General features: G+C 40.0%; 1 protein-coding gene across 2 annotated transcripts in view; it reads right to left on the minus strand.

Moving 5' to 3' along the window:
• The window catches only part of plcg1 (phospholipase C, gamma 1), a 33,514-nt gene extending 19,865 nt beyond the window's left edge, over positions 1 to 13,649 (minus strand). For both annotated transcript variants that reach the window (XM_077513493.1, XM_077513492.1), the window contains exons 1-10: positions 13,340 to 13,649; positions 12,103 to 12,393; positions 2,776 to 2,928; positions 2,604 to 2,697; positions 2,473 to 2,520; positions 2,186 to 2,270; positions 1,975 to 2,058; positions 863 to 885; positions 712 to 781; positions 526 to 627 (exon numbers count right to left, since the gene is read on the minus strand). In XM_077513493.1, coding sequence (XP_077369619.1) covers positions 526 to 627; positions 712 to 781; positions 863 to 885; positions 1,975 to 2,058; positions 2,186 to 2,270; positions 2,473 to 2,520; positions 2,604 to 2,697; positions 2,776 to 2,928; positions 12,103 to 12,319 — 876 coding nt within the window. In that variant the 5' untranslated portion in view covers positions 12,320 to 12,393; positions 13,340 to 13,649. The remainder of the gene's footprint in view (positions 1 to 525; positions 628 to 711; positions 782 to 862; positions 886 to 1,974; positions 2,059 to 2,185; positions 2,271 to 2,472; positions 2,521 to 2,603; positions 2,698 to 2,775; positions 2,929 to 12,102; positions 12,394 to 13,339) is intronic.

Consider the following 13,649-nt stretch of genomic DNA (forward strand, 5'->3'; position numbering starts at 1 on the left):
AAACAGAGGTATAAATTCACAAAGCTCTCCTTTTTTGATATCCTTGGGGCCTAAAATTATTAAAATGTTTCCTTTAACTTAAAAACAAATAGAAGATTGTTGAAGAGGCTTGAAGATCCTTGAAAAACGTAGCACCCTAAGCCATGTGTTAGTGTAATTGTGTGCGATTCCCAGCATGAAGCACTCTCATGCGCCATAATATGACCTCGTGCAAGCAGAGACGGTACCACCAACTCCTACAGGCTGGTTTTGCATAAGTGCTCTCTGTTCTCTGCTGTGAGTCAATCGCCGCTTTATGGCGACCACAGAGGGCATCCGTCGCTTTCTGCATACTACTCACAGACGCCACGGCCAACCTTTTCTAATTGTGTGGGAGGTGTTTAAGGCCAACGTCGGACTGACTTGTGTCAATTACTGAGCACCATATACAGACACAAACAATGCGGGAGTTTGCAGGAGTGGGGTGAGTGGGAAAACTAAATAATATCGGGAAATTTAAAAAAAAATTTAAAAATTCACGTGTACCTCATCTTGGAGGAAATAAGGCTGTTCCACTTCTCTAAGAGGGTCCTTCAGGTAGTCGAACATAAACTCCTGAACCTTGCTGCCGTCTGTGGCCCACATATCCTGCATTTTACATGAAGTGTACAAAATCACAGATATTCAAGCATTAGGGCAAGCCGATGTGCAATAAACCAGAGCGATTATTACCATTTGAGAATCCAGGAGGAAGCTCTTAAAGTCCTCAAGGGAGATCCTCTGTTCTGGTCTGTCAATGAACCTGGCAGAGAAAGTAATGCCTCAGTAAGCACACATATGGGATGCGGCTGAGCACTGCCTTATTTGTTTGCTTTTGGCCTACCTCTGCAAAAACGGGAACTCGAGCTGAAAGGAGGAGGCGAGAGGGAAAAATGTCAGTTAATTGGAGGGCTGAGGATGCGCACAAACTGGTGTTGTGTGAGGGCGGTTAGTCATGGCGGGCAGGCACTGAGGTAATCCATTTATTTTAAATATACTCCCAGCCTGGCTCCTCTTGATCGGTGTGAGTGTGTTTATGTGTGTCCTAATGGCCTTCGCCAGAAGGGCTCCTGCGTTTTGAACTGGATTGTATTGATCTTGCTGCCATTTGAGAACAGACAGATGGGGGAGGAAGCATGCCTGGGCATGGGGGTGGATTGTTGAGGGGATGCGCAAACGCAGACTTGTCTGTGAACAGTGACACATTACAAGATGCACCATATAAACTAAATGGTAGACCGATATGGTTTTTTCAAGGCAGATACTGAACAGCAGTCAAGGAGACTGATAACCGATATTTCAAGCCAATATTAGTTTTCAGTAAAAGATAAGACATTCGTGTCAAAATTTTACAAATTTATTTTTTCTTTTAATTTTAAACATATAAAGAATTGACAGCTTTATTTAAAACTGATAACAAAAAACTGCACTTCCCAATTTTAGCAGCATGTGTTAAAGCTAAATAAAAAAATAAGCAAGTAAATAGTTCCTTTAAGTTTTCTATTGTAGATAGTTTTCCAAAATTTCAGCAGAATTTATTTTCTTTTTCTTTCTTTCTTTCAAATAAAAAGTGTAGAGTTTTTATTAAATGCAAATTTAAATAAATCCATAAATTAAGTTCCCTGCATCACACTGAACAACAAATGCGTGCAAATGTAGCTAATTTGTTTTTTGTTTAGTTTTTTTTGTCAGGGTTCATGAAAGGTTTCAAAAGATCTTTATGCTCGAATTGATCATGTCTTTGCGACAAGTTAAAACTCTTTGTGAACATCTTACAAATCCTGATGAAAATCCTAAACTTGCTACGTTCGCAAACTGTCATTGCTCAGTGAAATGCCAGGTTTTATCAGCCTTCAGTTTTATAAAAAGGCCGACGTCGATATTCGTCAAAATGCCAAATATTGGCAACGATAATTGGCCTGGCCGATAATCGGTCTATCCCCAATATAAACTCACATTCTTCTGAGCGTCAAACATGAGGTTGCGATAAAGTTGCGAAAACTGGCTGAATGACACTTCTCCATTTCTCCACTCAGAGTCCTGAAAAAAAAGGGAAAAAAAAAAAAAAAAGCTGTCATCTTTCACCTCAAGTGTTACTTACGCTAAATAAAAATAAGCAGGAAAGTATCAGAAGTGCAAGCCAGACTGTTAAGCAGAGCGAGATTACCGGAAGTTTCTCTCGGAGGAACCTCATGTTGGGTACCCTGTAGTTGACCTGGCTCAGCATGTTCTTCAGATCCTTACAGGATATCCTAGACACGAGCACACGCTTGGTTTAGAAAAATGAAAACACAAATATGAAGATGCACGTCGGCAGGAAAAGTTGCTGGTGTGTGGCTGAGAGGTTTTTTTTTCCTTCACTGCACCTCACAACACTCTGGCCTGGTGTAGCTCATGAACTTCATCACTTAATGTCAATTTGTGAAGATGCAACTTTTGATTAGAACATCTTACCTGTCTTCTCTGTTGCGATCAACTGCATAGAATTGTTTCCGTAACCACCTAAATAGAAATAACCATGAATGTGATGCATAAAAAAAACATGGCAGCAAAACACTGTATATGTCCAAATTGTACTTCCTTGCCTCTCTATTTGAAGTGGTGTTGGGGACTTCAGTGTGTCAGCCACTAGCCAGTTTAACCCCTTCACCCACATGGTCATCTCCTCATCGGATGTTGCTGTTATGTTGACAAGTAGAATTAATACAGTCGCTAATTTGTCATGTTTTTTCCAGTCAAACATCTTCGAATGTATACCTGCTAGGCTGAGTGACTTGAGGCGAAACTCAGTCCCGTACAGAATGACAAAACAGTGGGCTTGATCCAGCCTGGCCGCAGAGTCCTCCATGTAGCGCTCAAAGTCCCGGGACTTCTGCCCGGGTCGGATCTCTTTGATTTCTCGGATGTCAACTGTTGATATGAAACACATACGACAAAGATCAGTGCATCCACCCGAATTCAGATGATGAGTTCCCTTTTAATAAGTCTGTATATGTATAGCCTACGTAAAATAAATAAATAAATTATATATATATATATATATATATATATATATATATATATATATATATATATACACACACACACACACACACACACACACACATACATATATATAAAATGTAAAATACTATTAAATAAAATATATTAATGAAAAGAGGGAAAGATATATGGACTGTTGGGGACTTAGGCCTGAATATAAAAATATATAAATATATTAAAAAAAGTAAATAAATCCATCCATCTATCCATTTTCTTGACCGCTTATTCATCACAAGGGTCGCGGGGGGTGCTGGCGCCTATCTCAGCTGGCTCTGGGCAGTAGGCGGGGAACACCCTGGGCTAGTTGCCAGCCAATCGCAGGGCACACAGAGACGAAGAACCATGCACGCACACAAGCACACCTTGGGACAATTGGGAGCGTCCAATGAACCTGCCATGAATGTGGGAGGAGACCGGAGTACCCGGAGAAGACCCACGCGGGCACGGGGAGAACATGCAAACTCCATCCAGGAAGGCCGGAGCCTGGACTTGAACCCGAGTCTTCAGAACTGGGAGGCGGACGTGCAAATCAGGCACCCGTGCCGCCCATCAGTAAAACTAATTTCAAGTAATTTAATGTTTTTTAATCCCGTTTTTAATGCAATTTAAAACTAATTTCATTTTTAATCATAATTAATAGCGTTATTTATATAGTTAATTTGCAATTAATTGCACATTGACTCATTCACTCCCAGCTATTTTCGCTGAAGCAAGCCCCTTCGCTCCCGGCTGTTTGTGTTCTATAGGGTATATGTTACAGAGGAGGAGGGACTTCTGACTTCCGGGTTTTACACATCAGCGTGTTTCCGGTTGCTGTTTAGCGACGTGTGGGCCGCCTCCCAGTGCTTGTGCTTCCTTCCGCCCTTGTGCCCTCGGTTGCGGGTTCCCGTCGATGGCCGCGAGTATGGAATGAGTCCGTCTCAGTTGTCCGAAGCATTTCAGGGAGCAAAGACACCCTGGGTGTGGGCGCGAGTGTTGGAACGTGGCTAGCAGTGGCCGGAAATGGCGCTTGGTGTGTGAAACCTGGAAGTCGGACGTCCGTGGCATCTACCCCATTGCTATAAAAACATGAAACCTACCAAGAGAAAGATTAGTCTTTTCTTTCATCAGAGGGAAAAAAAAAAAAGTATATTTCCATCTTTTTCCGTTTTGCAGCAATTAGCATTAGAATATAGCTAAGTTTCATCATTAGCCACACATCTTTTTAAAACTGTGGGGAAACAGCTTGTTGCAACATCGGCATGATTGATCTCTTATACTCTGCTGCCACCTCCTGGACGTTTTTGCAATAACTACCATTGCTTCGACCGTTCTCTTCAGTTCATAGGCTGCAACAAAGCCCTAATAACTGTAATAAAAGGTGATCTGTAACTTACTAAGGTGTTGGCTGCTTAAGAAGTTCAAATGAAGATAATGCTTTTATACTCACTGAGCTTTAGAGAGTAAAGCCGCAGATGGTTGATTTTTGCAACATGTGTCTTGTTAATGAGCGCACGCAAAGTTTACAAGTGTGGGCTGAGGAGGCTCAAAGGCCTTGGCAGCAAGGGGACTCTCATGTGCACACGCACACGTTTTTTTTTCAGCTCCTGCCACTCTTCCTGCTCCTGCACCACACTTCCTGTGCTTTTGTCGCCTACACACCACATCTGCTTGTGTTAAGGTGCACATGCTCTTCTGAAACCAAAAAAAAAAAAAAATAGAAAAAATAGAAAGGTCTTCACATTACATTTGACCAAGCTAAAATGCGTTCAGTGATTATCAGGCTTCACCTGTTCAACGTACTCTATCTTTGAAAAACATTTGCACCTTGTTCACCCACTGGTACAATGTAAAAGTAGCAGATCATTCACACATTGACTGTACCACCTGACACCACCCTCACTTCCAATTCCCGCCATGTGTGTCATTGTGTTCACCATATGTGGCGACAGACTAGCGGGAAAAACCAAGACAGGTTGACTTGATTCAGTCATTGTGTCAAACTTTGTGAGGCCGACTTGAGCAGATGCCGGAAATAAGGAGGTAGCCAGAGGTATAACCTCATTAAAAGGATGTACCCTGCGGCACACTCCCACGCTTCCGTCATCTCTCCATCCTGCCTCCCACAAGCACTTCTAATATCCATAAACAAAATTGTAGTATATGTACATTTATTTAGAACCATCAATCCTCTATGTTGTTCGTCATCATTAGGGTCCACTCTGGTTTTAAGTAACACTTATGTGGACTCAGTTGGGATTTGGTTTGGTTCGATTTGTTCATTTTTCCTTTCAGACATCATTGTGACAATTTGAACATTTCATCATACAATTTCAGCATATAAAATACCCGAAAGAAAAAGGGCTGATGAAGCCAAAGCTTGTGGGATGTAACGATAACGGCAATATTGTGACATCGCGACATTAAAATAGCCACAATATTGTTGGCATCAAGTTACGATATTAATAGCAGCACATGAGTTCAAAAGACTAGGTTGATTTCCATTTGTGCAGTTCCAGCACCCTCTGGTAGTTAGTTTATTAGGGCGGTTTAATTTTAATTAGGCATGTTTTGGCCACCTATGTTTAAGACCCATGCAAATGGCCAGATGAAGAGTAATGCAAAAATTATGAGCCACATTTGATTTTTTTTTTTTTTTTAAATCATTGCATGAGGAACAGATTCAAATATCTCAATAAGCAGACGGATATGTTCAGAATACACCAAACCTATCTGGAAAAACAGTCAAGTGTGAGTAAAGTTTTTTCATTTGAGAACACTGGAGAATTGCAGCCACTTCTAACTCGGGCTGCTGGCCGTACGTCTCATACTTGCACAAAAAATAAAATCCTCCGTCACCCCTCTTCCAGACTGACTGATTCATTCCAAGAAGGTGGAGTAGGAATCATGTCAGCTGTGTGGATAAGGTAAATGACGACAACACTAGCTGCCCTGGAAGCTGAGCAGCTCAGAGCACAGTTCTAGAAACTCTGTGCTTTCCGGACAGCCTGCCACCGCAACTCACCCATATGCTGCGGTGCAAGTACGTGATGGTGTTATAAAAAGGTATTACTTCAGTTGTCCTGTTAGCACTTTGATTTTACAACTGCAATGTCTGATGTTGCTGACTACATTTCAGTCAAACATGTGGAAAGACCTTTTGTAAAATATACGGCCGCATATTAAAATGTCATTAATAAGTTGTTGCTCTAAAAAGTATTTGAGAGAAGCTTAAGCCATGTTGGAAAAACAAAACTTACTATTTTGTGTTTCTGAATAACATTTAATTAATCACAATTGGAAGATGTAATGATATTATCAAGTATCGGTATTGGTACTTGACATTGATGACCAAGCATTTATTCATACTTGCTCTTAAAAAAAACAAAAACAAAAAAACAGGTAGTATTGGTGCACCCATTTTTATTCCCAGTACTTATTAGTAATTATTATTTTTTATTTTTTTAATTCTGAGTTTCCTGGATGAAGATGACACATGGATGATTCAGACAGTAGACGTAAAAAAAAGTTTTGATCAAGGGCGTATAACACAACTGAAATACAAATCATCATGTTTTGCATAACAAAGAGTAACAGTACAAGACAACATCCAATTCATATTACAAGTTCAACAGCAATAGCTGATCCAACCTGTTGCTTCACAGAAGCTAATAACAAATTACGGTCATTTTCAAAAGCAGTTCCTTCACTCAAAACAAAGGAAAATAAAAAAAGTTTCCATATACCAGTCATATAAACACAGATACTTAATTGTTCGCCCCCATGTTTCAGGCCACCTCACTTGGATGAAATGTTTCCGCATCAGTCAAGCGCATATCTGAAATGACGTCACACGTGTGATGCGCTCGAGGAAAAAATTCTGAATCTTTACAGCAGGTAAGGGACAAAGCAAGTCAGACCGGTAAGGTGTTTCTCTCGATATTTACATTCCTGAAATAGTCACCGCCACGAACGAAAGTCACAATGTGCATGCACATAATTCCAAAATAAATGTGAGTGCCAAGTGCAGGAATCATTATAACATGTTGCTACACAACAAAGACAATTCAGGTAAACAAACTTACCTTTAACCTACACTCTTTTAATGCTTATAGAATAAAAATAAAAAATAAAAAAAACTTTTTTTTTTCTGAGAACAACCTTATATTGTGTCTTCATGCCTCATTTCCAAAAGCGTCAAGCTAGATATTATAGAATGTCTTAAATATCAATTTGTAACTATTACATAACAAACCAAACAATATATTGCATTACAGCGATGAGACAGAAGAGTGAGCAAGGAATGTGTCCTTTAGACCAACTCAATACAAAATCACCAGAACTCCCTTATTCAATGTGACAAAGAGCGTGTCCTATCTGTCAAAGTTATTTATGAGCTCGTCTGAAACAGCTGAGTTAACTGACTGGTCCAGTTAGTCTCGTGTTGCATGAGACCAGCCAGAGAAGACTGGCAAATCTCAAATGTGTCCACATGCCCCATGAGTAATCCATCATACGAGTAACCTGAAGGGGAGCGACTGTGTCAACAAGAATTTTAACACCGCAGGATTTTTTTTTCCCCCTGCGTATAAACTTTGGAGGCGGCTGCTCCACTAAATTCAAGGAGCTCTTAACGTATTCATGACCATTCGTGAAGAAGCACCATAAATGAAAGGCTTGCTTTCCTACTTTAAATGGGGAAGACAATTTTGTCTATTTTCAAACAGGGTAAATATTATTTCTTGTTTGAAAAAAAAAGAAAAAAAAAATCAAGCTGACTTTAGTAAAGCAACACTAAAGCACGTGTTCAACAGGCATTTATGTCACTTTTTAAGTCATCTTTCCAGATTCCCCCTCTCCCTCCAAAAATAAAAACTAAAAGAACAGAACCAATGGTTTTGATCGACAGTGGCTGGACTCATTCACCTGGCTCACACATACTAAAGGAAGGCATGCTTTGTAATCTAATATACCAGATGCACTGTGGCCCCAGGCAGCACTCGCTGCTACTCGTGAAACAGCTACAAGCTACAGTTTGGACGCATTACATTATTTTGAGTTACGCTTCTGGATAGCTGTCGTTGTCATTTCAGTTCTATGCCAGCCGGATAAGGAAGCGATGTTATGCCAAGAGACAGTTGATGATGTTAGCTACAGGATGAGTGAGCCTCATCAACATTGTTGAGAGTGGGGGATGACTGCTAGCATTAAGCCACTAGTTGGAGTCACTTGACTGACCATGTGTGAGAGGTACTTGGAGGAATACGCGAATACCGATACCAGGTAGGGCTGGGAGATATGGCCCAAAATTCTTCAATTGCATCCCTTCGTGGTTAACATTATATATTACGGTATAAAATGAAGGGTATTAAAATTTAACAATGGTGTAATTTATAAATAGGTAAATTAGACACTTTATTCGATTAGCCAAACTATAAGTGATAAAACAAATATGAACTAGGAAAAAATTTATTGTGCAAATCGCAAATCAAAATTTCAATGTTAGCACTCCCTAATGTAAAATAATATTTTAAAAACAGCACAACTGGCTTTCAGTTTCGTTTTCTATAATTCATTCAAATTACTGTGGATGGATTAATTAGCCTTTTGAGGAATAAGTGGTTTGGAAAATGGATGGGTGATTCTGCTTTCAACTGTAGTGAAGAAAGCAAGTCTATTCAATAAGATTGATCAAACGGTCAAAATGGACAATCAGCACGCAAAAGAAATCATATTGTTGATTGATTGTTTTGCATAGACAATATTTCAGCTTTCTATTTTGTGCATTTGTTTAAATGTCTTCTCTGGCATCTCCTGTATCCACTTAAGCCCCTGAAACATTGGGAATTTCTGCAATGTGGGACTAAAACGGTTCTAAAATTTTTATAATTATTAAAATTACTTCCTCATTCAGTGACTGTATACATTCTTCTGTACTATTTTCTCCCCAGTTACTATTAAGTTGCTTTTTATTTTGCTGTTCAAAGTTAGATACTCTTCTCTATAACGCGGCTCCAGCCAGAAATGTGACAACAAAGTGCACTGTATCACACAAGCGCTTATGTACGGTAGGTGTTTTGCGACTGCACTTGAAAAGCTTGAATTATAAAATGCCGTGGCTTGGCCCCCGATTAATTACATTTTAAAATCTCAATAAATTTAACCAGTGTCAAACAACCTTGAGAGGTTGCAGTGGATTAAGGTTTTTATTTTTTAGGCTAACAAGATCACAAAGAAGAAGTCAATCAGTGGCAGTATAATGCACTTCATACATCACCTCAAATTAGAGGGCTATTTCAAAGTGATGGACATAACAGTCTTGCTGCCTTTGATAAGGGGTAAAACAACAGAACAGACCCACCTATCCAAAATTACACAATTGCAGTTGTAGGAATAATTGTAAATAATAAGTTATACATTTGCTGCAATGAAGAACTGCTTATACTTGAAATAAAGAATGCTTTGCTCAGTTTCCACTCATATTCACATAGCCTGGCTATTTGAAGATGACTCAAAACCTGAAGAAACACAACATCTAACGCAGCAGAATGGTTTGAGCCAGTCTGCTGAGGTCGCCTGTTTTCTGTTAAGAAATGATTGCAAACTTGACCACACATGTACTCGGCAATCTTCTCCTCACATGCACAACACATAGACAAACAAGTACACTGTGTTCCAACTATGCCCTATTTTTAGGGTTGGAACACCCATGTAACTAGGGCCGTGGAAAACCAAATAAATAGAGAGGGTGAGGAGAGGAATCTTCAGAGAGTACAGGAGTGAATTGTATCAATCAGTTCCTCTAATCTCTCCTCGCGAGCCCTGAACTGAGTGTCTTCTCTCCTTTTTTTGTCGTGTTTAGTAGATGTCAAACAGGTAACCCTGACAGCAGTAAAGTAAAAAATATAAATAAATAAATAAACTCATACTCTATTTTTGCACACAAACGGGGCATCACTTTACCTCTCGTGTGTATCAAATGGCAGCCATGAACTGGCATGTATGAAATATTTGCTTCGAAGGAATAGGACACCACTATGACTTTTTTTTTTCTTTTTACGCCTGTGACTGTGCTGCATCCGGAGCAGAATGCAGCTGTGCCCAAGGCATCCTGCTATACCAGCAACTCAACAGCTCAGTCAAAAGACTTCATGTCCAAAGATAGGTACACCACTAGCATGCTGGCACTGTGCTGTAATCAAGGCTGAATCTATTTCAGCTGACAGCAGCAAAACAAGTGCAGGGTTCTGTCAACATTACCTACATGTAGCGGGGAACAGTCACCTACTAGTACTCAACAAGAGTAACCACCACACACCCGTAGAAAAACAATCACAAAGCTATAAAATTCAACCAGCAAGCTTATTGTGTACGCTGCAAGTTAGTGCATGCTTGTAATGTCTCTACTGATGGTTGACTGCATTTTGATGACTTATGTCCTTTCTGTTTTTGTCCCCATTCCAGTTTGCTTCATTATACTAATAAGTACCTGGTTACTTGGATGTATAGATGTATAGATAAGAAGTCAATAAAGACAAATCTACAACTAAAATTACGTGAAATGTATTGAAAGTCAACTAAAACAAATAAAACATCAAACATAACGAACGTACTATTAACTCAGAAAATTCAAAACGGAATATGCATGCATGAAACCCATCCCACCAGTCAATCCATCCACCTTTACCACAGTATCAAAACTGTTACCTTGACTATAGCTGCATCAAGTACCTCGAACTTCTGAAACAATACCATTGGGAAAAAAAAACTTAAAATGTGTGTAAAAGGTATTGAATACGTTTCTTTTATTATTATTTGTATTAGCAGGTTAATAAGGTGATGCACTTTTCCTATTGGTTAACCCAGAAGTATATTTCAGTGGGCCACCACCTTTTGCTCGGTCACTGGGTTCTATCAACAAAACTGTGGCAAAATTTCTTGTTCAGATTACACTTGCATTGGACTGCCATGAAAATAGTGTACTGTAAAATACTGTGAATAATATGCATCTTTTCCCCCCCCAAACATATGATCCCAAATCATGGGTGTGTGTTATACATGGGAGTTAATATGAAATTCAAAATTGTTTTGACATGAACCAGTGCGTTGGCGGGGCCTAGGAGGGTATAAATAAATAATTACAACAATAATAATAACAATAATAACAACAACAACAACAACAACAACAATAATAATGATAATAATAATGATAATAATAATAATAATAATGTTTCATTACATGTTCTTAACAAGGAAAATAATGCTACCTCATTGCATTTTGTTTGTCAAGTGGTTGGTTGCACAAAATAAAATCTTCTGGCTCCAGATACATTTTTTTTTTTAAATAAACTACCATGACTGCATTGTGAAGAACACGTTTTTTTGTTTTTTTTTGTTTGTTTTTAACATTTTAAGATATCTGCATTCAGTTTCATCCCAAAAGCATAAAAAAGAAAAAAAGAAAAAGTGTTTTTCACATAGCAGCGACGCTATACAGCTACTTAAATAAAATGACTAAATTCAACACCCTTTTTTTCAGTGAATGTCTAATGTCAAAAATTTACATAATATAATAAGATTATTCTCGCTCTTGTACCGGGCACAGAGAAAAAACAACAACTACTTTTTAAGGTTGAATTTGGGGGTCCTTAATGGATATCATTACTAATTGAATTACAGTGAACCCCGCTGTCTGCAGACGATAGGGACCTGGCCAGCCAATGAATATTGAAAATCTGAGTACTCCTGACACCCACTAAAAATGCCTTGAACAAGAAAAGAAAAAAAAAAAAACATGCTGATAAACCTACTTTTCCACAAAAAAATTATGGATTATTATTTTTTTTTTTAATACGATTCCCCTACAATTTTTGTGGGAAAAATTTAAATGGTTCAAACCAAATTTGCCAATAGTCCAATGTATATGAAGATACTGTATATGCCTAAAACACTTTTACTGATGTTTTCAGTTTCTGTATCTGTATCATTTTATGCAGGACTGGATTCAAAGTCAAACTTTTGGTATTGTGACAACACTATAGTGTGTACAGATGGGTTACTCACTCTCGCCCTCTATCTTATCTGTGCCCCGGGTCCAGATGATGGTCCTCGTCTCCAGCTTGACCTGGAAAGTTCTCCTCTCTGGCCTCTGAGACTTCTTGGAATAAAACAGTGTCAGCACTGTGCCTAGTTCCAGGTCTCGGTAGAGGTTGTTCATCTCTGCGGCGTTGTCCATCCATGCAACGGGCCCGTTGGAAAAGAAGCCTGAGGTCCCAGCCATGTTCACTTCCCCTGTTTGTTATCCGTTTCCTTTCAGAACAATATGCTCAGCCTGGGCCTCGTAGACAGGGATACCTACAACAGGAGGAGGAGGAGGAGGAGGAGTGAGGCCCGTGAAACAACAATTCCAAGTGTGTCAGACTTTACATACCACTTTAAACCACAGTTAACGCAGACAGGAGCAACTGTCAGTCTGCTCTAGCCGACTGAATATTTACCATTCCTATTAAAATAGGGACACACAATTGAGTACCTGTATTATCAGGCAGTAATAGTATACAGTCAGTGTTCAATGTATAATTAAAAAGTTGTTTGGTGCACACTGCGCAGAAAAACTATTGGTAATAATTTGGATTTATGGTATCACGGGCCATATTTTGTCACAAAGCACATCTTTATGTCAAGAGGGGAAAACAAACAAGGACACATTGTATAGTCATAATCATACAACGCGACACGATAGACGCAAGTAAATTCCTGTTTTGCTTTTTGTGAATTCATACTGTAGTTTGAAATAATTGAAATACTGAACAGTGCCAAGTGCCATGACGACAAATACGTCAGATGTTACGGAAAAGAACATCTGGCTGGGAAGCTAACGTTTCTTGCAGCTAATCACAGTAACTTTCTGCATAACATTTGACCGTACGCTTTCCACTTTCAAGCGTTTGTAGCACACAATTGATATCCGTTCCGCTGCCCCGACACTTATGCAACATATTTGGAGGGACACTTTTAAGGGAGCGAGCGAGCGAGCAGCCGAATGGGGAAACAAGCGACGCCGCCTGGCCATTTCCTCAGCGTGGAATCGCGGCCGGTGAGGGCTAGCATGTCGTCGGCCCACAAACATGCTGCTGTGTTTCGTTCCAGACCCTTCAAATGGGCTACTATCTTGACATTTCGGCGTCCTTATCTTCGTTCAACAAAAAACGTGTGGGGGGTGGGAGGGAGAAAACACGTCGCAGTAGATGCTGTGCTGTGCTGTACTGTGCTGTGCTGTGCTGTGCTGTGCTGGACTTACCGCCGCAATCTCGGCCTGACCGCCGCACATCTCTAACGGCTGCCCGCTCCTCTTTCCCGTTTGTTGCCTTTTCCTTGTGCTTTTCGTCCGATTTTCCGGGATTCGAGCACCGCCAAGCCCCCTTGGGAGGCTCACCAACTCCCGTCGACAAAACGCCCAGTTCGCTCGTACCCCCTCTGGCCGTCCATAGAGAGGGACAGTCAGGCAGACCTCGACAGCAGAGGCAAAAGGTAAGCAAGTCTACTTTTTTTCCTCAAGTCACCGACTGGCAGCCCAGCCGATTCTCCTCCCAACTACCACCAGCGGCGTC

The sequence above is a fragment of the Festucalex cinctus genome, chromosome 2 (assembly GCF_051991245.1).
Source record: "Festucalex cinctus isolate MCC-2025b chromosome 2, RoL_Fcin_1.0, whole genome shotgun sequence".
Taxonomy (NCBI): domain Eukaryota; kingdom Metazoa; phylum Chordata; class Actinopteri; order Syngnathiformes; family Syngnathidae; genus Festucalex; species Festucalex cinctus.